The sequence below is a fragment of the Carcharhinus amblyrhynchos genome, chromosome 6, assembly GCF_965287045.1.
Source record: "Carcharhinus amblyrhynchos chromosome 6, sCarAmb.v2.hapA, whole genome shotgun sequence".
Classification (NCBI taxonomy): domain Eukaryota; kingdom Metazoa; phylum Chordata; class Chondrichthyes; order Carcharhiniformes; family Carcharhinidae; genus Carcharhinus; species Carcharhinus amblyrhynchos.
This window is the reverse complement of record NC_137329.1, coordinates 62,853,681-62,878,037: the sequence shown is the minus strand read 5'-3', so window position 1 is coordinate 62,878,037 and position 24,357 is coordinate 62,853,681. Positions and strand designations below refer to the sequence as shown.

The 24,357-nt window shown below is 43.3% G+C and overlaps 1 protein-coding gene across 1 annotated transcript in view; it reads left to right on the top strand.

Moving 5' to 3' along the window:
* The window catches only part of chid1 (chitinase domain containing 1), a 100,332-nt gene that overhangs the window by 10,029 nt on the left and 65,946 nt on the right, over positions 1-24,357 (top strand). Inside the window, exons 3-6 of the mRNA XM_080191472.1 lie at positions 213-362; positions 6,572-6,704; positions 10,330-10,374; positions 12,268-12,374. Coding sequence (XP_080047598.1) covers positions 213-362; positions 6,572-6,704; positions 10,330-10,374; positions 12,268-12,374 — 435 coding nt within the window. The remainder of the gene's footprint in view (positions 1-212; positions 363-6,571; positions 6,705-10,329; positions 10,375-12,267; positions 12,375-24,357) is intronic.

The window sequence follows — 24,357 nt, the reverse complement described above, 5'->3', positions numbered from 1 at the left end:
TGCTTGTTAAAGATTTCATGGCACTATTTGAAGCAGATGAAAGTTGATTTGCCGAATGTTCTGATAAACATCCTCCTTCAACCATAGAAACTGACCACTTGTGTTTGTAGAGAATGGGAGACAAATGTAACACCAGACTCAGTCAGTGCTGGTGTATCTATATGCTGTTGTTCTGTTGACTATAATATGTGATACAAGTATTGTTTTATTAGACAGGGCCTTCAAAACGTTTGGTTCAGGACCGAGGCCTTGTTGTCACTGACCCAAGAGCCAGAGATATTGTGAAAGAGCAGAAGAGTTATTGTGCTGCCAAAGTGAATGAGCAGCACTTCAACGGTGATGTTCTGGGATACGTTACTCCTGTGAGTATTTGCAATGGGGAAACTGTCAACCTCTGAGTTATTACAGATGCTGTGAGACCAATGGAGTCCTTAGTGTCCAACTTGTTAAGTGCAATTTCTCTCATGGATGTGTGTCCACGTGTGGATGGCTGTGCTATACAATCATTAGTCAATCCCCAGCTTACCAGGAACTAACACATATTCAAGCCAGGAAATTAAAAACCTCTTTAGATTCCCTTTTGTGTACTATTATCATTAAAATCCACAACTTTCTATGCTGCGATTATGTTGATATATACCCATGGTTGGACTATTCAAAACTGGGACTGAATTACAGACTGCTATGTGATCAAGATATTTGTGTGGTTTATGTATGGTATGATATTCGGGAGTGAGTCATGAGCTGTAATCTAACTGAAGTACAAGTGGTTTATGTATAGAATAACAGTTATTTAGGTGTGAGTTACTGATGGGACCTAATCAAGAGATGGATTATAACTAAGGGTAAATCAGCAGATAATGCTGGTAGTTAGAAAAATACTTAAAGGACAAAATTAAAAGACTCTGAATCTGAATGCACATAGCATTTGAAACAATATGATTTGATGGCCAACATAAATCAAAATAAATATGATCGAATGAACATTTCAGAGAGAAGGCTGCAGGGTGAGTTCGATTGAGAACTGAATATTGAAGGGTACATTTAGGACGGACAACAGCTTGGAAAAAGTGGAAGGGTAACCCTTTAAGTCTCTCAGTTGCTGTGGAGTAAAGGAGACAGGAGCTCTGCCTCTTCATAAAATACCTTTATTTCTTTGCCCCAACTTCACACACATTTTTCCACCTGTGACCCCTTCATATGTCAGTGAGTTCTATTCAGTAAGTGACATCAACTTAGGAACTAGCTCAGCAAACCAGGATATAGAAATAGTTTGGATAGAGGTGAGAAAATATAAGAAGTCTCTAGTGGGAGTGGTATACAGGCCCCCTAACAGTAACCACATGTTAGGGTAAGGTATAAAGGAAGGAATAATACAAGCTTATAGAACATAGAACACTACAGCACAAACAGGCCCTTTAGCCTGCAAGCTGCGCCGATCATATCCCTACCAGGCCTATCTGTAACCCTCAATTCCATGTACTCATCCAGAAGTCTCTTAAAAGACCCCAGCGTGTTTGCCTCCACCACCACCGACGGCAGCCGATTCCACTCACTCACCACCCTCTGAGTGAAAAACTTACCCCTGACATCTCCTCGGTACCTACTCCCCAGCACCTTAAACCTATGTCCTCTCTTAGCGACCATTTCAGCCCTGGGAAATAGCCTCTGAGAATCCACCTGATCTATACCTCTCAACATCTTATACACCTCTATCAGGTCACCTCTCATCCTTTGTCTCTCCAGGGAGAAAAGACCTAGCTCCCTCAACCTATCCTCATAAGGCATGCCACCCAATCCAGGCAACATCCTTGTAAATGGCCTCTGCACCCTTTCAGTAGCTTCCACATCCTTCTTGTAGTGAGGCGACCAGAACTGCACACAGTACTCCAAGTGGGGTCTGACACGGGCCTTATAAAGTTGCAGCATTATCTCCCGACTCTTAAACTCAATCCTTCGACTAATGAAGGCTAGTACTCCGTATGCCTTCTCGAACATGTCCTCCACCTGCGAGGCTGATTTAAGAGTCCTATGGACCCGGACCCCAAGGTCCTTCTGATCCTCTACACTGCGAAGAGTCCTACCCTTGATATTATAGCCCTTCATCCCATTGGACCTGCCAAAATGGACCACTACACATTTATCCGTGTAGAAGTCCATCTGCCACTTCTCCACCCAGTCTTGCATCCTATCTATGTCACGATGCAATTTCTGACATCCCTCCGGACTATTCACGATACCACCAACCTTCGTGTCGTTGGCAAACTTAGCAACCCATCCCTCCAGTTCCTCATCCAGGTCATTTATGAAAATGACAAACAGCAAGGGTCCTAGAACAGATCCCTGGGGCACTCCACAGGTGACTGGGAGGAAACCGGAGCACCCGGAGGAAACCCACACAACCACAGGGAGAATGCGCAAACTCCCACAGACACTGGCCCAAATCCATGTATCTGCACAGACTATTACGGAGATGGCAGATGAATTCGACAGGCATTTTCCATCGGTCTTCATTGTAGAGGGTATAAGCAACCTCCCAGAAATAGCTGTAATAAGGAAATGGAATGGAGTGAGGAACTGAAGAAAATTACACAGCAGGGAAGTGGTACTAAGAAAATTGTTGGAGCTGTGGAGTGATGAGTCCCTGGATTCTGATGGATTTCATTCTAGGGTCTTAAAATGTGATTAGTGAGATAGTTGGTTTTAATTTTCTAAAATTCCTGTGATTTGGGAAGAATTCCATTAGATTGGAAAATAGTGAATGTGACTCCTTTATCCATAAAAGGGTGGAGACTACTGACCAATTAGCCAAGCACGGAAAAATAGAAGCTATTGCTAAAGATGTTATAGCAGGGTACTGAGATAAATTCATGATAATCAGGCAGAGCCAACTTAGTTTTGTGAAAGGGAAATTATGTTTACCAATTTATCGGAGTGCTTTCAAGAAGCAGGTGCTGTGGATAAAGGAGAACTAGTGGATGTGTTGTATTTAGATTTACTGAAGGCATTTTATAAGGTGCCACATGAAAGGTTGTTGTGGAAAATAAAAGCTCATGGTGTAAGAGATAACATTGGCATGGATAAAAGATTGCCTGGTTGGCAGGAAACAGTAGGCATAATAACAGAAAATGCTGGAAAAATTCACCAGGCTTGGCAGCATTGGTGGAAAGAGAAACAGTTAACGTTTTGTGTCCATATGACAGGACTTGAAGAGGGATGGAGATGTAAAGAATTTTATAGTTGGAGAGGTGGCTGGAGGAGGGGGCAGAATAGAAGAACAAGGATTGGTTGGAGCAAAGGGGAGATTGACAAAGATGTCTTGGGTTCATAAAGGGCAGGTCATGTTTGACTAATTTGGTGGAATTCTTTGAGAACTTTACATGCAGAACAGACAATGGGGAACCTGTGGGTGTGGTATATCTGGATTTCCAGAAGGCATTTGACAAGGTATCGTACCAAAGGTTGCTACATAAGATAAAGGTGCATGGTGTTACAGATAATGTAATAGCATGGATTGAGGATTGGTTAACTAACAAAGCAAAGAGTTGGGGTAAATGGGTGTTTTCTGGTTGGCAATCAGTGACTAGTGGTGTGCCTTAGAGATCAGTGTTGGGACCACAATTGTTTACGATTTACATAGATGATTTGGAGTTGGGGACCAAATGTAGTGTGTCAAAATTCTCAGATGACACTAAGATGGGTGACAGAGCAAAGTGTGCAAAGGACTTTGAATGTCTGCAAAGGGATGTAGATAATCTAAGTGAGTGGGCAAGGGTTTGGCAGATGGAGCACAGTGTTGGTAAATGTGAGGTTGTCCATTTTGGCAGAAATAACAGCAAAGTAGACTTTGATTTAAATTATTTTTAAAAATTGCAGCATGCTGCTGTGCAGAAGGCTGTGGGTGTCCTTGTGCAGGAATCTCAAGGAGCTGGTTTGCAAATGCAGCAGGTAATTAAGAAGGCAAATGGAATTTTATCCTTTATTACTAGAGGGATGGAGTTTAAAAACAGCGAGGCTATGTTGCTGGTGAGGTCACACTTGGAGTACTGTGTACAGTTTTGGTCACCTTACTTGAGAAAGGATATACTGGCACCTGAGGGGGTGCAGAGAAGATTCACTAGGTTGATTCTGGAGCTGAGAGGGTTGGTTCATGAGGAGAGACTGAGTAGGCTGGGGCTACACTCATTGGAATTCAGAAGAATGAGGGGAGATCTTATAGAAACATAAGATATTATGAAGGGAATAGATAAGATAGAAGCAGAGAAGTTGTTTCCACTGGTGGGTGAAACTAGAACTAGGGGGCATAGCCTCAAAATAAGGGGAAGCAGATTTAGGACTGAGTTCAGGAGGCACTCCTTCACACAAAGGGTTGTGAATCTGTGGAATTCTCTGCCCAGTGAAGCAGTTGAGGCTACCTCATTGAATGTTTTTAAGGCAAGGATAGATACATTTTTGAACAGTAAAGGAATTAAGGGTTATGGTGAGTGGGGCAGGTAAGTGGAGCTGAGTCCACAGAAAGATCAGCCATGGTCTTATTGAATGGCGGAGCAGGCTTGAAGGGCTAGAAGGCCTATTCCTGCTTCTAGTTCTTATATTCTTATGTCATGGACATAAAACAAAGGGAGTATTAATGGTTTCTTAAGGACTAAAAAATGTTAATAGTGGCAAAAGGTAAGATAGCAGAACACAGCAAGTAGGCATAAATGGGTAATATTCTAGTTTGCAAGATGTAACGAATGCTGTGCTATAGGGATCAACGCTGGTACCTCAACTTTTTACAATTTATTTAAATGATTTAGATGAAGGATGAATATTTGGTTGCTAAATTTGCTGATGGCATAAAGATGGGTAGGAAAGATGTCCAAAGACTTCCTGGTTAGGTGTGTTGGCCATGCTAAATTTCCCTTTGTGTCAGGGGGACTAGCAGGGTAAATATGTGGAGCCAAGCGGATAGGGACTGGCTGGGATTGTGTTTGGTACAGACTCAATGGGCCAAATGGCCTCCTTCTGCACAGTAAAGATTCTATGGATTCTAGAGAAAGTAAGTTTTAAAGAGGACAGGCAGCTACAAGGAATTTTTTTATTCATTCGTGGGACATGGGCGTCGCTGGCTGGCCAGAATTTATTGCCCATCCTTTGTTACCCAGGGGCAGTTGAGAGTCAACCACATTGCTGTGGCTCTGGAGTCACATGTAAGCCAGACCAGGTAAGGACAACAACAGATTTCCTTCCCTAAAAGAACATTAGTGAACCAGATGTGTTTTTCCGACAATCAACAATTGAAGATTCAGCTTCGCTTCCTTGCTGCTTTTATTTATAAAGCCAATGGGCCCATATTCCTTTTCAACATCCGTCTCAACTTGTCTTGCCACCTTCACAGATGTGTATACTTTACTGCCCCAAGTCCCATTATTTAAAATTCTGCCATTCAGTTCATATTGCCTCTCCTACCAAAATATATTGCTTCACACTTTTCTGCACTAAATTTCATCCCTCATGTGTTGCCCATTTCACTGAGCTGTCTATGCCCTCTATGTTTATTAGATTTGCTGTACCTGCATACTAACCTTTTGAGATTCATGCAGTAAGATCCCTCTGCATGCCAGTCGATTCTTAGTTCATATTTTTTATTTAATTCAAATTCCACTATTTGCTGGCAAGATTTGAACCTGGGTCCCCAGAACCTTAGCTGAGTTTCTGGATTAATAATCTAGTGTTAAGGTTAATTTGGTGGACAAAGATCTGGCAAATGTGAAAATGTCTATTTTGGGATGAAGAATATAAAATAATCCTATTACTAAATGGTAAGAGGTTGTAGAACTCCAACATGCAGAAGGATCTTTGTGTCTTACTGCATGAATCTCAAAAGGTTAGTATGCAGGTACAGCAAATGTAATAAACACAGAGGGCAAGTGGGCATAGATAGCCCAGTTTGAAGCAATACATTTTGATAGAGGCAATGTGAACTGAATGGCAGAACTTTAAATAATGGGACTTGGGGCAGTAAAGTGTACACATCTGTGAAGGTGACAAGACAAGTTGAGAAGGATGTTGAAAAATAGTATGGTTCCATTAGCTTTATAAATGAAAGCAGCAAGGAAGTGAAGCTGAATCTTCAAACACTGGTGAGGCCCCAGCTGGAACATCGTGGCTAATTCTGAGTGTCACATTTTACAAAGGATGTCAAGACAGTGATGCAAATAAGATAATCTAAAATGGTACATGGGATGAAAATGTTCAGTTGTACAGAGCAAAGAAATCCCAGTTTTGTATCATCTGGAAATTTTGAAATGCTGCCCTGTATAGTTTCTGCCTATATTGCCGTGTTTAATTGGAGTTATTGAGTTTCCTTGTAGGAAGTGATAGACTTGCATGCTTCATGACCATCTGCTGAAACACTTTGAAAGTTAATGATTGGAATTTCAGTCTGCAGGTTACTTAAGGGTTACTGAGTGTTAGCACTCAGTTATCTTGCTGCTACACTTTAGATAACAAGAAACTGACTCTTCAAGCTGTCATTCAGTGGTGCCACAGTTTGCTTTCTTATTGTGTTTTTGTTTTCATTCTGCAGTGGAACAGCCATGGCTACGAAATTGCAAAGATATTTGGTGGGAAATTCACCTTCATCTCTCCAGTTTGGCTTCAGATCCGGAAGAAAGGAGTTCAGCTATATCATATCACTGGTCACCATGATATAGACCAAGGTGTTGTCTTTGTTCTTGCTGTGTTAAATTATACAGTGCATCAAACACACTTCCCTTAACTTTAACCCCTTCATTCCTAGCTGAAACTGTAGTCTGCTCACTGGGGATTTGTTGCTTTCCGATTGTATTGCCTGGATTCCTGTCCGTCGTTACAAAAATTGTGGAATAGATTGAAATTATAAAGACACTGCTGCCACCAAATATAGCAGCTATCACTTTAGCAGGGGCAGTAATATTCCTGGGTTAGGATTCGTGTGTTGTGTTTGAAGGAAGTTACATCTGTTCTTGTTGCCAGGAGTGGGAAAGCACAGTGGGTGGGATTTTATGGCCGCGCTCGATGTCAATGAAGATTTGTGTTGTCGGATCCTTGCCCGCATCGATTCCATGGCTGGCAAGTTGGTAGAGTTCTGGCCCATGTGTAGATTTGACCTGGTAAGAGGAAGTATTAACTTTGCAGAGTCCTTTGAAAAGATGGGTTACCATTTGGTGAAATAAAGACACATGACTGCTTCAGAACTAAAGAGAGAGAAATGTGATGAATTTTATCCGGTATACGAGGGGGTGTAGTAGCTGGAATAAAGTAGAAGGTCAGCGATTGTGGGAGCTAGGAGAAAGTGCAAGCACAGATGTGTAGGGCATAAGATAAGGGAACATTAATGGCAGATGGAAGTGCTAGGAGCTGTATAAAGGTGAGAGGTCAGAATGTGTTGCATCTCTTACCTCCTGTCAATTACACTAACAACAGAAACAAAGAATAAAAACAGCCTGGGAAACAGGCCCTTCGGCCCAACGTGCCCGCACCGCCATCCCAACGCCACCAGTCCCCCCCTCCACCCATGACCCTTGTCTATCTGTTACACCAACTCTTATACAGTTCATCACATTTCCCCTTATGTAGTTGAAAGAATGTAATGTAGTGGATTAATTTTTAATGAATGAATGTGCTTAAATAAATAAGTCTGCAATAGACACTTAAGGCCCATGCTGGGATTAACTTCTGAGGTCTGTCCACAGTGGGATATTGGATGTCTTGGTATGGTAGGTTTAATGGCAAAGGGAGATGGGGTATTGGCACCAAGTGGCACGGGGCTTATGAAGGCCCATGGAAATGGATAGAGGGACATAAGTTGGCATGGAAGGTATGAGAGAAGTCGGGGGTGGGTAGGATTGGCATTGGGGCATAGAGTGTGACTGGGTATGAGGGATAAGAATTTGAGCTGTTTATATTTTAATACTTGTGAAACCCTTTGACAAAGTGCTGGTGCATTGAGGCAGATCTTCTGCCCAGCCTGCCACCGCTCCAGCAGCCTCACTCCACATTAGTTCCGGGCTCGACTGGCCTGACTCCCAGGCAATCCTACCAACCCAGCACAAAATCCCAACTTCCAGGCCATTTTCACCGAGCTGGGAAATGTCTGGACTCCGAAAATTCAGGCCTATATGTGACATGGCGGGCTTGCTTACTGTACAAGATGGGTTAAATACCGAACTTGAACGTCAGTAGGATGAGAAACCCAGACTACAATCTGTATAGTTGGTGTTCAGCGATAGATACAGAATGGCGAGAGCATGGTGGGGAAATCAGATGTGATTTTGAAGTGCCAATTTGAATTAATTAATATTGTCCAGGCTTTAAGTCCAGTGAACTGTACTGAGAAAAGAAATTTGCATTTGTACAGCACTTTTCACAACCAAAGTCTGAAAGCACTTTATGGCTAATGAATTACTTCTGATGTGTAGTCATTGTTATAGTGTAGGACAGCTGACAACCAACTCCACTAAGCAAGCTCCCACAAACAGCAATGAGCAGATGATCTTGATTGAGGAATAAATATATTGACTGGAGCATCAGGAATAATCCCCTGTTCCACCTTGCAATAGTAGCCTGGAATCTTTTGCAGCCACCTGACAGGGTTTACCATCTCATCTGAAAGACAGCACTCCAACACTGCCGCATTCCCTCATATTGCACTGGAGTGTTAGCCTTAATATGTGTGTTCTTGTCCTGGAAAGCAACTTGAACTTGCAGCCTCGGACCCAGAGGTGTGAATGCTACCTACTGTTTTACAGTCAATGTATTTAGCAAAGCTAATTAGGAAAAAGTTGCTGTCTACGCTGGCCTCAAATGTGGATATTCATGGTGAAATGCCCAATCCATGGTGTCTGTATATAGTTTTCCCAGTCTGTATTATGAGCTATCTTTGTTCTGTGATTGAAGTGAACCCTGATTTCTGTGGTCTGTTCATTCTTTCTTTTCAATTTTCAATATAATATCTTCTTTCTATTGAGCAGTGATCTGCATTTATTGTTTCCATGCTTTGATTCGCAAACACGTCTCCCTGTAGTGAAAATCAAATCCCAGGCGTGTTGATACCAGCATTAGCTTGGAGCAGATTTCCTAGCTGTTTTTATTTGAGTGATTTCAGTTATGCATTAACCTACGAAAGATCATTCATTGAGTGATAGAATTTAACTTGAAAGTCTCCTTTGAAGAAATTCTGTTGCACAGTTGTAGAGAAAGACTTTGATGCCTTTGTGATGTTGTATTTAAACCACAAGATGGTAGTTGTGATACAGGACTGCTTCAGGCCAAGCACCCTTGTCACTGTCTATAAATTATACTGTGTTCATTAAAGAATGTATTTTCTGAAACATAAAATGTCTTCTGCCCTGTTTGAAATCTTTTGTCTTCACTGCATCTTTGGTCATTTTCTTTTTGACAAATCACTGCCGCTGGCACAGGGCCTGCATGTCTCTGGCCAACACGGGACCCGCGTGTCTCTGGCAATATGGAGTGAATGAGGAGGAGATGGACTGATGTATGACGTGAGGGTGGGCAGTAACACAAATGCAAACAGACTGGTGGGAAAAAAATACCATTAACCGTCAAGTGCTTGATTGAAAGACAGAAGATTGTTAAATGGCTAATGTGATGTATGGTATATTTAGTGGTATAATGGATGGTAGCATTAGTGGATGTATATGAGAGCCAGAATGTGAAAAGTTAGGGAATGGGCAGGTTTATAGGGAAGTATGAACAGCTGGCAAAGTGAATCAATATCCCAGGGACCTGGTCAAAAAGAGGGATTACTGGAGACTAAGAATATTTATAGGATCAAGAGAAACCAGATTACAGCATGTTCCCACAGCTGGAGAGGGACATCAGAGGAAGTTAGTCTTCTGCTATACACTGGGAGGATTATTATATAACAACAAGTGATCAGAATTGTGTGGTCTGATTTGGTCCAGTACTTTCATTAGAATTTATATGTGTAGCTGTTGACATTGACATTGATGTTAAGAAAAAGATTAACTTGACTTGGGTGCATGCATAAGGCTTGGATGGTGTTTGAATCACACAATGAAATGATCTGCATTCAAAGGCGAAGCTTGCTTCTTTATAAGTTAGTTATACTGAACTGTTCTTCCTGGCAAAGCTGTGATGGTTACATTCCCCTTGGTTTTTTATACATCAGGGTATTTTATATTAAAAGCTGCAAACGATTTGTCATAAATAATTCCTCTGTTATGTACTTTGACTTACTTCCTGAAGGAGGACGTTTGTTTAAATGGGAAAATGTTATCGTTTGACATACCTAACCTGACTTATGTTATTGGTGAACAGGGTGGATGAAGAATGTGAGAGCAAATAACAAAGCTGTCATCTTTGGTGAGTAGCAGAATTTTTGTTTACCTGTTTCATCGCCTCAGTTAAATAGCTTTTTGCTCTGGCATTACTACACTTGCACTAATGTGATCATCTTCTCCAGTCTCTCAAAACTCTCATTCTCTGCAAGTGCACTGTGGTTCAATTCATGCAGTTGGTGGATCTGGATGATCTTGGACACTGACTGGGCCTGTCAGAGAGGAAATGGGCCTTGATCTGAGGTCAGAAAGTCCTCTTAGGGAGAGGGTAATTGGTGTTCTGTATAAAATCACATGCCTGCCAGATAGAAGTACAAAAGGAAAGAAGATTTTATAAAGCTCATCTCATAGAATCCCTGCAGTGCAGAAGGAGGCCATTTGGTTCATCAAGTCTGCACCAATCACAATTCCACCCAGGCCTACTCCCATTGCCCCATGATTTACTCTAGCTAGTCTCCCTGACACTAAGGGGCAATTTATCATGGCCAATCCACCTAACCTCCACATCTTTGGACTGTGGGAGGAAACCTGAGCATCCAGAGAAAACCCATGCCGACACGGGGAGAACATGCAAACTCCACAGAGACAGTGACCTGAGGCTGGAATTAAATCCGGGTTCCTGGAGTTGAGGCAGCAGTGTTAACCACTGTGCCACCAGTGTTATGTTCGGCTGCAACTAAGTATTGTACCAGTTCTGGCGCCACACCCCTTGAGGGGGTGCAGAGGAGACATACTAGAATGGTTCCAAGCATGAGGGATTTTCAGCTACAAGGGTTAAGTTGGTGAAACTTGGGTTGTTCGCCTCCAAGCAAAGAAGGTTGAGGAGGGAGTGAACTGAAGGAGAAGATAATGATAGGTTTAGATAGGTAGACAAAATAAAGCTCTTTCCATTAGGAGATGGTAGGAAGACTAGGGAACATCCCTTTTGGGCAAGAGTTGCAAGGGGATATGAGGAAGAAGGATTTTATACAATGAATGTTCCTGGTATTTGCTGTTTACATGCGTAGTGGAAGCAGAGACAGTAATGGTTTCCAAACAAAATTGGATTGGAATTGAAGGAAATAAACTTGCAAAACCATGGAAATAGAGTAGAATAAACTGACTGGGTTGATGAATGGCATACTCTCATGGACCAAATGGCCTTCTCCTTCACCATAATGACTCAATAACTGTGTTGTCCTAGGAATTCTGATATGTGTCTCGCACTGAGTTGTATGAGGGGATTTCTTTTTGTTTGAGACATAGATTCCTTGATTGGACTGTATTCGAGTCAGAAGTTTCAATTGATATTGGTGGTGGAACATGCAGGGTTTCAGCATGAAAGTGCATTCTGCCTCTTTTCACGCTAATTCACCCAGACTCCATCAAATTTCACAGACTAACTGACTGTCTCCTTTCTGTGCTGTAGCGATTTGTTTTTGGGAGCTGGGCAGGTGAGAATTGGAAAGGTGCTCTACAGTCCATTCCACCTTCCCAAAGTGAAAATCCCTCCATTACCTCTTCTCTCAAATATCGACCCAATTCTCTCTGACAATCTATTTGACACACCTCTCTGACACATTCACTGCCCTCTATGTTAAGTATTTATTTTCTTTATTCTAAGATTGAACCTATATCCCTGATAGTATAATCTGAAACACATTATTGGAGTTCAGTTGAACTATTTCTTTAAGAATTTTAAACGACATTTCTCCCCAGCTGCCTTCTCTCCAATGCTAATAGTCTAAACTTTTCCTTTGTAGGTGATGACCACAGTGTCAGTTTACTTGACCTTCTCTGCACTGGTTTCAATAATTGAACATTCAAGTTGGTGTTTTGAATTGTACACCGCTGTTGTGTGGCTGTGTCAGTGTCTGTACACTATCTTTTAGCTTTTTTGAAGCTGATCTTGTTTTTCTCATTTCTATTTAATTCCCAGTTCCCCGAATTATGTTTGATTCCTGGACATTCCGTGACTATGAAACTCTTTTTAATAGTGAGGATGAGATCGAGGAGCTGACGGAGGCATTGGTGCACACAGCAAAGGTCAGTCATTCCCATTCAGGGCCTGTGCTCCCTTCCATTAGGCAATTTTTAAAAATTTATTAATTAGGCCAGCGATTGTTTGTCCACCCTTAACCTAACTGCCCTTGAAAAGGTGGTGGTGAACAGCCCTCTTGAACGACTGCAGTCCCTGAGGTCTAGGTACACCCACAGTCCTGTTAGGAAGGGAATTCCAGGATTTTAACCCAGTAGATTTAAAGTCAGGATGGTGAGTGACTTGGAAGGGAATATCCTGGTGGTGATGTTCCCTTGTCCTTCTAGATGGCAGTGGCCATGGGTTTGGAGGATGCTGTCTAAGGAACCTTGGCGAGTTCCTACAGTGCAACTTGTAGATGGTACACACGGCTATCACTGTTCATCAGTGGTGGAGGGATTGAATGTTCAAAGTGCAGCAGTCAAATGGGCTGCTTTGTCCTGGATGGTGTTAAGCTTCTTGAAGGTTGTTGGAGTTGCAGTCATCTAAGCAAGTGGAGAATATTCCATCACACTCCTAACTTCCGCCTCGTAGATGATGAAAAGGCTTTGGGGAGTCGGGAAGTGATTTACCTTCCACGGTATTCTCTGCTTCAGATATACAAATACTTTGGCTACGAGAGTATGGCTATTCCAGTTGAATTTCTAGTCAGTGGTAACCCAGGATATTGATAGTGAACAATTCAGTGATGGTAATGCCATTGAATGCCAAGGGGCTATGTTTATATCCTCTCTAGTTGGAGATGGTCATTGTCTGCCACTTGTGTGGCATGAATGTTACTTGTCAGTTGTCAGCCTATTGCCCAGGTCTTCCTGCACCTGGACATGGACAGCGTCAGTATCTGAAGAGTTACGAATGGTGCTGAACATTGTGCAATCATCAATGAACATCCTCACTTCTGACCTTATGATAGAAGGAAGATCATTGATGAAGCAACTGAATTGGTTGGGCCTACGACACTAGAATCATAGATCCTGCAGTGCAGGAGGAGGCCATTCGGCCCATTGAGACTGTACTGACCACAATTCCAAGCAGGCCCTATCTCCATAACCCCATGCACTTAACCTGTCTATCCCCCTGACACTAAGGGGCAATTTAGCATGGCCAATCTACCCGCATATTTTTGGTCTTTGGGAGGAAACCGGAGCACCCGGATGAAATCCACACAGACACGCGGAAGCATGTGCAGACTCCACACAGTCAGTGACCCAAGCCAGGAATTGAACCTGAGTCCCTGGCACTGAGGCAGCAGTGCTAACCACTATGCTAACGTGCCTCCTAACCTGAGGAACTCCTGCAGCGATGTCCTGAGACTGAGGTAATTGACCTCTAATCACTGCAAACATCTTCCTTCCATGTATGACTCCTGATTCCAGTTTTGCTCAGGCTCCTTGATGTGATACTCAGTCAAATGCAGCCTTAATGTCAAGGGCAGTCACTTTCATCTCACCTTTGGAGTTCAGCTCTTTTAACTATGTTTGGATCAAGGTTGTAACAAGATTAGGAGCTGAGTGACCCTGGCAATACCCAAACTGAGTGTCAGTGAACAGGTTATTGCTGAGTAAGCACCGCTTGATAGCCCTGTTGACAACCCCTTCCATCACTTTGCTGATGATCTAGAGTAGACTGATGGGGTGGCAGTTGGCTGCGTTGGACTTGTCCTAATTCTTGTTGTCAGGACATACCTGGGCAACTTTCCATGTTACCGGGTAGACGCCAGTGTTGTAGCTGTACTGGAAGAGCTTGGCTAGGGGAGCAGCAAGTTCTGGAACACGTGCCTTCAGGACTATTGCTGTAATATTGTCAGAGCCTATTGCCTTTGCAGTTATCCATTGCCTTCAGTTGTTTCCTGTTATTACGTGGAGTGAATCAAATTGGCTGAAGACTGACATCTGTGATGACGGGGGACTTCCGGAAGAGACCGAGATGGACCATCCACTTGGCACATCTGGCTGACAATTGATATGAAGGCTCCAGCCTTTTGAACTGATATGCCAGGCTCCTCCATCACTTATGATAGAGATATTTGTGGAGCCTCTCCTTCCAGTGAGTTGTTTAATTGTCCACTACCATTCACGACTGGAGGTGTAAGGACTGCAGAGCTTAGATCTGATCCGTTGGTTGTGGGATCACTTAGTTATGTCTATCACTTGCTGCTTCTGCTGTTTGGCATGCAGGTATTCTTGTTTGGTTGTTTCACCAGGTTGAACCTCAGTTTTAGGTATGCCTGGTGCTACTCCTGCATTCTTCATTGAGAAATTATCTTGAAAGGAGAAAGTTGTGAGATCTTTCTTTCTTTCCCCCCACCCCCCCCCCCCCCCCCCCCCCCCCCCCCCCCCCATCAGTTATTTGCCTGGTAAGAGCAGTGGGACCCTCCTTCCTCTTATGGACAGAGTTTGTATGGTCCTTCCCGTCCATAATCAGCAAGTCTGTGCGTAAGGTGTGTGTATTTCATTGTCCTAAGACTGATTTTCATCATTTAAAACAAATTCCAGCAGCAGGCCCTTTTGCTAATTTTAAAAATAAAGTCTGTTATTTGTTATCTCACACTTCCTCCAAATGTTTAAAATGCAATGTCTCAACCACAGTACTAGACACTCAAGGATTAAATATAGATGAAAACAAAGCCATAATCATAAAGTTGGAACTCGTAACTCAGTCTTTATATCGAATGCAGAGATGCTACCTTGAGTTGTGTTGATGCAATACAGTGGCAGTTGACAATGGTCATTCTCACAGGTCTCTGCCCAACTCGAGCTTGAATATTCTCCTTTGTTCAAGATGGCACTCTGTTAGTTCAGATCCCACATTCCTCAAATGTTGGTTCATCCTTGCATAAGATGTTTAAGCTTCTCCAGTGGCTGCAAAGTTCCCTTGCATGTTTACCTAAATATTGGCCACAGAATACGCAAAGTATGATCTTTCAGTGTGTGGGTGGAATTACCCCAAACTTTGTCAGAGTGTCAGTTTCAATCTGAAAACTGGCGTGTATCTCTCCAGCTGCACAGCTGAGTTTTTTCTCCGTGCACCAGAGATTTGGGAGTCTGGATTGCAGCATCGCTGTGGCAGGGTGGGGTCTGATGGAGCCAACGAGACTGGCGCCACAGAGATCGGGCCTTCATCTGTAAAGGGCACACCGATCCCTGCCCTCACCACAAACACAGAAGACTCCTCTATAAACATTGGGCAACTCTCTTTCTTCCACCCCACCCCCCACTTCCTCAGATATTGAGGCATCTCACCTGCCTGGATATGAACCCAATCGTCTCATCGAAGGGGTGGGGAAAATCAAAAACTGAAATTTTACTGACTCACATCCCCTTTTCAGCCTCTGGTGAGATTTAGTAGCCATTGCGAGATTGGTGCCTGTGGCTAGTGTGGCCACTTAATTGCAGCCTGTAATTGCAGCAGGCTTAGGGTGGGGGGGGGCAGCGAGGTATAATTCGGATGTTAGAGGGAGGTTTTTCACACAGAGGGTTGTGGGGGTACGGAATGCTTTGCCAAGCAAGGTGATGGAGGCAGGCATGCTGGGGTTGTTTAAGAGTTACTTAGATGGGCACATGAGCGGGATGGAGATGGAGGGATATAAGAGACTGTTTTCAATAAGGTTCAGGGGCCTTGGGATGTCCCTGGGAATCAATTGATTCCTATGGACCTTCCAACATATTTTCTGGCGCACTTGTTTTAGTTTTGAGCTTCTGGGGATTCCCTTGAATGTTTTTATAAGGATGTGCATGTTATTGATGTTTTTCTCTTTTAATCCACAGGTGCTTCGGTCTGCCTTGTTGTCCAACACGAGGCATACACGCGATGGGTCGTACAAGGGCTGCTCTTGGATGTTTCGAGAGTAGCCTAGTGCTTCACGTTGTTAGTGTATGCTTAAACTGGACCAGATGCTGGGCAACATGACAGCACAGCGACAATCACTGTTTGCTGTGCAGATGCATGGATGTGGGCCAGTGTCTGTGGGAGTTTGCACATTCTCCCCGTGCTTGCGTGGGTTTTCTCCGAGTGCTCCGGTTTCCTCCCACACCCCAAAGATGTGCTCTTAGGCTGATTGGTGTAACAAATTGTCCCTAAGTTAGTCTTCCCTCAATGTGGAATGCCATAAGCATAGACAAGGGTCATTGGTGGAGAGGGGACTCATAATGTTAAAGTGTTGGCGCGGGCTCGTTGGACCGAAGGGCCTGTTTCTTGTGCTGTGTTGTTCTTTGTTCTTTGTAAAATTCAATATTCTCACACTTAGAGTTTGATACTTCCTACCCATTAGTAAATTCCATCAATAGGATCCTCCCTCCTCTCATGCCCTTAGAAAAAGCCAGCAAAATTCTGGCCCCCTCGCAGTCCCCTGAGGTAAGAAAATGGTTTCAAGCCATTCAGGTTAGTTGAGTGTTGTATGCTTCTGCACAAAAGCAGACGAGAGAGACCACAGAAATTTTTACCTCAGTGGGCTATCCTGTCAACAATAATTAGAATGCTGATGTCAGGACTGGAAAGACCTGACTGGGAATGTCAGGTTAGTGCAGGGTATGACTGCTCAGGTGGGCTCTATTCTTAAACTGGACCAAAGTTTTGAAAAGAGACATGTTCTCCAAAATGATAGTCCTGATCGAATGTTAACAGAGGTTGGCAGTGCCTGAAGCAGAAGCTGGAGGCTTTGGGTGAGGGTGTGATGTGAGGGTTTTTCTATGGCCCTGTGGGATCATTGCAGATTTGGGGAGGGATTAAACTTTGTGTATTTTTGCTTCCTGATTCCAAATAAGTATACTTTGCTGCAGCTTATCAGAGTCTTGGTCCTAAAGCTGAGTGATGATAAGGGCACGGCCTGCAATTGTTTGGTATATCTTGAGCCAAATTCACACTAATCCCTCCCAATAACTTCTTTTTGGGTAGTTAATGCAGACATAAGTGAACTTATTCATTCTACTGCACTCTGAGAGAGGATTAACTGCTTGGGAAAAGTGAAGACCTGTTTAATGGAAAAGTGCTGCATTGTCTGCTAGCTGACCAGATTTGCACCTCACTGGGTTTTAAAGTCAGCACCTTGGACCGCCCCACATGTGACAGGTGGGCGAGACACTATGGCATTACTGCAGTCATTTACTGTAGGTCCAACCAATTGTGACCGTTCTGAGGGATCCCCATGTCCCAACACACATTTGGATGGTTCAAAGGCCTAATTAGCCCTATCTTCCCCAAGATTACCCTTTTACTATTGATCTGTTTATAAAAGGGTATTGGATTCTCTGTAATACCAGGCACTGAACCAATCCCATATTCTCTTTGCCCCTCATTCCTTTTAGATTGTCACGCTTTCTATATTTGGCTTGACAGTCTCCTGTATCATGAATCTTACAATTATCATAAGCCTCATTTTTCTGTCTCATTTGACCTCTATAACTTTATAATCACCCAGCGTACTCTAGTTGTGGAAGTCCTTGCTTCCTCCTTTGTGGGAATGTGATGACTCTACCTGTACTGTCTCCTCTCCAAGTTTCCCACAGTTCAATTACTTTTTTTTTTATATAGATTTTTAATTCCAGTTGATTTGGGCTGGATTATTTCTCAACTGTTTGAAGCCAGCCTTTCTCCATTTAAATTTATTTGTGGTTGATTGTAGCTCATCTTCTTCCATCACTGTTCTAAACTGGATGATATTATGGTCACTGTTCCTCAGACCTACAGTAACATCTTGCATTTATACAGCACCTTTAACATAATGAAATGTCTCAAGTGCTTCAAGTGTACAATTTTAAAATTAAGTATGACATGGAGTCAAGTAAGGAGCTGTTAGATTAGAAGACCAAATGCTTGGTCAGAGAGGTGGGTTTTAAGGAGTGTCTTGGGTAGGAAAGCAAGGTGTCGTGGGAGGGAGTTCCAGAGCTTGGGACTGAGCTAACTGAAGACACGTCCACAATGACAAAGCAGTCAAAGTTGGGAACGCTCCAGAGGCTAGAATTAGAGACGAATGCAGATATCTTAAAGGGTTGTGGGTTGGAAGAGATTACACAGGGGATGGAGGGGTCATGGACGAATTTGAAGATGAGGATGAGAATTGAGAAGTCGAGACATTGCTTGACCGGCAGCCAGCGTGGATCAGTGAGCACAGGAGTGATAGGTAAATGGGACTTGCTGCAAGTTAAGACACAGACAGCAGAGTTTTGGATGATGTCAAGTTTAGGGAGGGTAGATTGTGGGAGACCAGCTGAGAGTGTGTTGAATATTTGGCATGTTAGCGAGTTTCACAAACTTCTACCGATGCACCATAGAAAGTATCCTTTGTGGTTGTATCATAGCTTGGTATGATTCAGTCCAAGACCACAAGGACCTACAAAAGGTCATGAATGAAGCCCAGTCCATCACTCAAATCAGCCTCCCATCCATTGACTTTGTTTACGCTTTCCAATGCCTTTGTAAAGCATTATTAAGGACTTCATGCATACCAGACATTCTCTCTTCCACCTTCTTCAATCAAGAAAAAGATACAAAAGTCTGAAGTCATGTCCCAACCGACTCAAGAACAGCTTCTTCCCTGCTGCTGTCAGACTTTTGAATGGACGTACTTGGTACTAATTGATCTTTCTCTACACCCTAGCTTTGAATGTAATGCTACATTCTGCACTCTCTCCTTTATTTCTCTAGGAATGGTATGCTTTGTATACTAAGAAATCTCACAACACCAGGTTAAAGTCCAACAGGTTTATTTGGTAGCATAAGTTTTTGGAGTGCTGCTCCTTCATCAGATGAGTGGAGGATTGGATTCACAAACAGGGCATATATAGACACAGACTCAATTACAAGATAGTGGTTGGAATGCGGATCGTAACAGGTAATTAAGTCTTTACAGGTACAGACAATGTGAGTGGAGAGAGGGTTAAATACAGGTTAGAGGTGCGAATTGCCTCAAGCCAGGGCAGTTCGTGAGATATTGTAAGCCCAGAACAAATGGTGGGGGTCTCGGGTAATGTGACATGAACCCAAGATCCTGGTTGAGGCTGTCATGTGTGAGGATCTTGGCCATCAGTTTCTGCTCAGTGATTCTGCATTGTCATGTGTCTTGAAGGCCACCTTGGACAACACTTATCTGAAAATCGGAGTCTGAATGCCCTTGACTGATGAAGTGTTCCCTGACAAGAAGGGAATACTCTGCCTAGTGATTGTCAGGCGGTATCCATTCATCTGTTGTTGTAGTATCTGCATCGTCTCGTAGATGTGCCACGCTTCAGACCATCCTTTCCTATCCTATCAGATAGACAATGTTGGTCAAGTTGCATGAGTATGTAGCATGTATTTGGTGGATGGTGTTCTCCCATGAGATGATGGCATCTGTGTCGATGATCAGGCACATCTTGCAGAGGTTGCTGTGGCAGAGTTTTGTGGTGTCATGGTCAATATTCTTCAGAAGGTTGTGCAGTTTGCTCTGAACAATGATCTGTTTGAGGTTGTGTGGTTATTTGAAGGTAAGTAGTGGGGGTGAGGGCGTGACCTTGGTGAGATGTTCATCTTGTTCGATGACATGTTGAACGCTCTGAAGAAGATAGCATCATTTTTCCGCTTCAAGGAATTACTGGACGCTGAAGGGTGCTCTGTTGGCTGTGTTTGTCTTCCGAGGAGATAGGTGCAGTGTTTTGCTGTGGCGCCGTCAGTCAATGAGTTGATCACTATGTCCTGTTCTTATGAGGTTGTCTTCCAGTGTCTGTAGGTGTCTGCTGCGTTCCTCCTCATCTGAACAGATCCTGTGTATACAGGGAGCTTGTCCATAGGGGATGGCTTCTTTAACGTGTTTAGGGTGAAAGATGGAGAAGTGGGGCATTGTAAGGTTATCTGTGGGCTTGCGTTACAGTGAAGTGCTGAGGTGACCGTCCTTGATGGAGATGCGTTTGTCCAAGGATGCAATTGATTCTGGAGAGTAATCCATGGCGAGTATGATGGTGGGATGGATCTTGTTGATGTCATCATGTAGTTGTTTCAGTGATTGCTTGCTGTGAGTCCAAAGGGAGAAAATGTTGTTGATGTATCTAGTGTACAGCATCTGTTGTAGGTCCTGTGTGTTTAAGAGGTCTTGTTTGAACCTGTGCGTGGAGATGTTGGCATATTAAAGCATGAATTTGGCCCCCATGGCTATTCCATGTAACGGGATGAAGAACTGGTTATTGAAGGTGAAGACGTTGTGGTTCAGGATGAAGCGGATGAGTTGTAGAATTGAATCTGGAGATTGACAGTTGACGATATTGAGTATTGAGGCAATGGCAGCAATGCCATCATTGTAGGGGATGCTGGAATAGAGTGACGAGATGTCCTTTGTGACGAGGAATGTTCCTAGTTCAACTGCTCCATGGGTGCTGAGTTTCTGTTAGAAGTCGTAGTGTCAGGACAGAAGCTGGGGGTTCCTTCTGCGATGGGTTTCATACTTCTTACTGTGTCCATCCCAGTCCAGCGCCGGAGTGTCCACATTGTGGCTTTGTCTGTATAGCATGCAAGAAACAATACTTCTCACTGTATACTAATTTTGATTTGATATATTGTCACATGTATTAGTATACAGTGAAAAATATTGTTCCTTGCACGCTATTCAGACAAAACATATCGTTCATAGAGAAGGAGAGAGTGCAGAATGCAGTGTTACAGTCATCGCTAGGGTGCAGAGAAAGATCAACTTAGTGCGAGATAGGTCCAATCAAGAGTCTGATGGCAGCATGGAAGAAGTTCGTCTTGAGTCGGTTGTTACATAATCTCACACGTATCTTTTTCCCTTTGGAAGAAGGTGGAAGAGAGAATGTCCGGAGTGTGTGGAGTCCTTAATTACGCTGGACGTTTTGTTGGGGCAGCAGGAAGTGTGGACAGAGTCAATAGATGGGAGGCTGGTTGGTGTGATGGATTAGGTTATATTCATGATCTTTTGTAGTTTCTTATGGTGTTAGGCAGAGCAGGAGTCATACCAAGCTGTGAGACAACCAGACAGAATGCTTTCTGTGGTGCACCTGTAAAAGTCAATGAGAATCATAGCTGATATACAAAATTTCCATAGTCTTCTGAGAAAGTAGAGGCATTGGTGGGCTTTCTTAACTATAGTTGGGTGCGGGGTAAACCAGGACAGGTTGTTGGTGATCTGGACACCCAAAAACTGAAAGCATTTGGCCATTTCTACTTTGTCCCCGTTGATGTAGACGGGGGCACGTTCTCTACCATGCTTCCTGAAGTTGATGACAATCTCCGTTTGTTGACATTGCAGGAGAGGTTATTGTCATGGCACCAATTCAATAGCTTCTCTACCTCGTTTGTGTACTCCATCTCATTGTTTGCGATCCAACCCACTATGGTGGTGTCATTAGCAAACTGGAAAATTGAATTAGAGGGGAATTTGGCTGCACAGTCATAGGTGTATAAGGAGTATAGTAGGAGGTTGAGAACACAGCCTTGTGGGACACCGGTGTTGAGGATGATCATGGAGGAGGTGTTGTTGCCTATCCTTACTGATTCTAGTCTGTGGGTTAGGAAGTTCAAAGTCCAGTCGCAAATGGAGTAGCCAAGGCTCAAACCATGGAGTTTGGAGATGAGCTTCGTAGGAATAATAGTGTTGAAGGCTGAGCTGTAGCCAATAAATAGGAGTCTGACATAGGCCTTTGTTATCTAATTGTTCCAGGGTTGAGTGCAGGGCCATGGAGATGGCACCGGCTGTGGACTTACTGCAGCAGTAGGCAAACTGTAGTGGATCCAGGCAATCCGGGAGGCTTGAATAGATTTGTGACATGACTAACCTTTTGAAACACTTCATAATGATGGATGTTAGAGCCATTGGATGATAGTCATTAAGGCTATTTGGCATTTCTTTGGTATTGGGATGATGGCCATCATCTTGAAGCAGATAGAGACCTCAGATTGTTGTAAAGAGAGGTTGAAAATATCTGTGAATACATCCGCCAGCTGATCCATGCAGGACCTGAGTGCTTGCCCAGCTATCCCATCAGGGCCAGTCGCTTTCCTGGGCTGACCTTCGAGAAGGCTGCTCAGATATCTGCAGTGGTGACCTCAGATGCAGGTTCATCTGAGGCTTCCAGGGTGGAGAGCATACCCTCTCTGACCTCTTGCTCAAAACGGGCATAGAATTTATTGAGCTCATTAGGGAGAGGTGCGTTGAAGCCAGAGATTTTACATGCCTTCAGCTTGTAGCGTGTTAAGTCTTCCAGATCTTGCCATAGTTGGCGGGGATCCACGTGGTTAGCCTGGGACTCTATCTTGGTCTGGTACTGTCTTTTGGCATCTTTGATGGATCTCTGTAGATCATATCTGGGTTTCTTGTACAGGTCAGGGTCGCCTGACTTGAACACCTTAGACCTAGACTTCAGCAAACAGTAGATATCCATGTTCATCCATGGTTTCCAATTGGGAAGGCTGCTTCTTTGGCACACAGTCTTCTACACACTTACAGATGAAGTCAGTTACTGTAGTGGTGTACTCATTCAGGTTGGTTACAAAATTTTTAAATGCTGTCCAATCCACTGATTCTTAAGCAGTCCCGTAAGAAACCATGCAGTTCCTCAGACCAACATTGCATGACTATCTTTGACGGATTCTCCCACTTCAGTTTTTGCTTGTAACAAAAGATGTGACAATAATCAAATCAAATAGTCGAGTTTAGCGGTAACAAAAGAATTTCAGCAGTAGGTGAGCTGAGATGGATGAAGTTAAGTGATGTTCTGGACGTGGAATTAGTGGTCTTAATAATTATGTGAACCTGAGATCAGAACCTCCTGTCAGGACCAGATATGACACCAAGTGACATAATCACAGATTGTCACTCAGGAAAGTTGCCAAGGAATGAAATTATTGAGAGAATTAGAAAAATGAAGAGGAAATTTCTGCTCTTCCACTACAGACATGTCAGATGAACAATCTGATAATTTAGGTCCTGACCATACCATCCAAACCATGACCACTAATGTCTAAAGGGCAACAGATTTGATTTGATTTCTTATTGTCACATGTATTTGGATACAGTGAAAAGTATTGTTTCTTGTAAGCTATACAGACAAAGCTTACCAAACATAGAGAAGGAAACGAGAGAGTGCAGAATGTAGTGTTACAGTCATAGCTAGGGTGTAGAGAAAGATCAACTTAATGCAAGGTAGGTCCGTTCAAAAGTCTGATGACAGCAAGAGAGAAGCTGTTCTTGAATCGGTTGGTACGTAACCTTAGCCTTCTGTCTCTTTTTCCCAAAGGAAGAAGATGGAAAAGAGTATCTCTGGGGTGCATGGGGTCCTTGATTATGCTGGCTGCTTTTCTGAGGCAGTGGGAAGTGTAGACAGAGTCAATGGATGGGAGGCTATTTTGTGTGATGGACTGGGCTTCGTTCACAATCCTTTTGTAGTCTCTTGTGGTCTTGGACAAAGCAAGACCCACACCAAGCTATGATACAACCAGAAAGAATGCTTTCTATAGTGCATCTGTCAAAGTTAGAGTCGTAGTGGACATGCCAGATTTCCTTATCATTCCTGAGAAAGTTGAGACATTGGTGGATAATACCTGGAAGTTCCCCTCCAACTTATTCACTATCCTGATTTGGAAATATATCGCTGTTCCTTCACTGTCACCAGGTCAAAATCCTGGAACTCCCTCCCTAATATCACACAAACTGTAACTTTTAAAATAAAGTTGATTTATTTATTAGTCACAAGTAAGGCTTACATTAATGCTGATGTTACTGTGAAATTCTCAATCATCACAGTCTGGCACTTGTTCAGGTCAATGCACCTAACCAGTTTCCAACTGTGCGAGGAAACCCCCAGAGCACCCGGAGGAAACCCATGCAGACATGGAGAGAACATGCAGATTTCACACAGACAATGATGTAAGCCAGGAATTGAACCCAGGTCCCTGGAGCTGTGAAGTAACAGTGCTAACCACTCTGTTAGCGTGCTACCCCCACTGTGCTGCCATGCCATGCTGTATTGTTTAGGAAGATAGCTCACCACCACCTTTCTCAAGGACAGT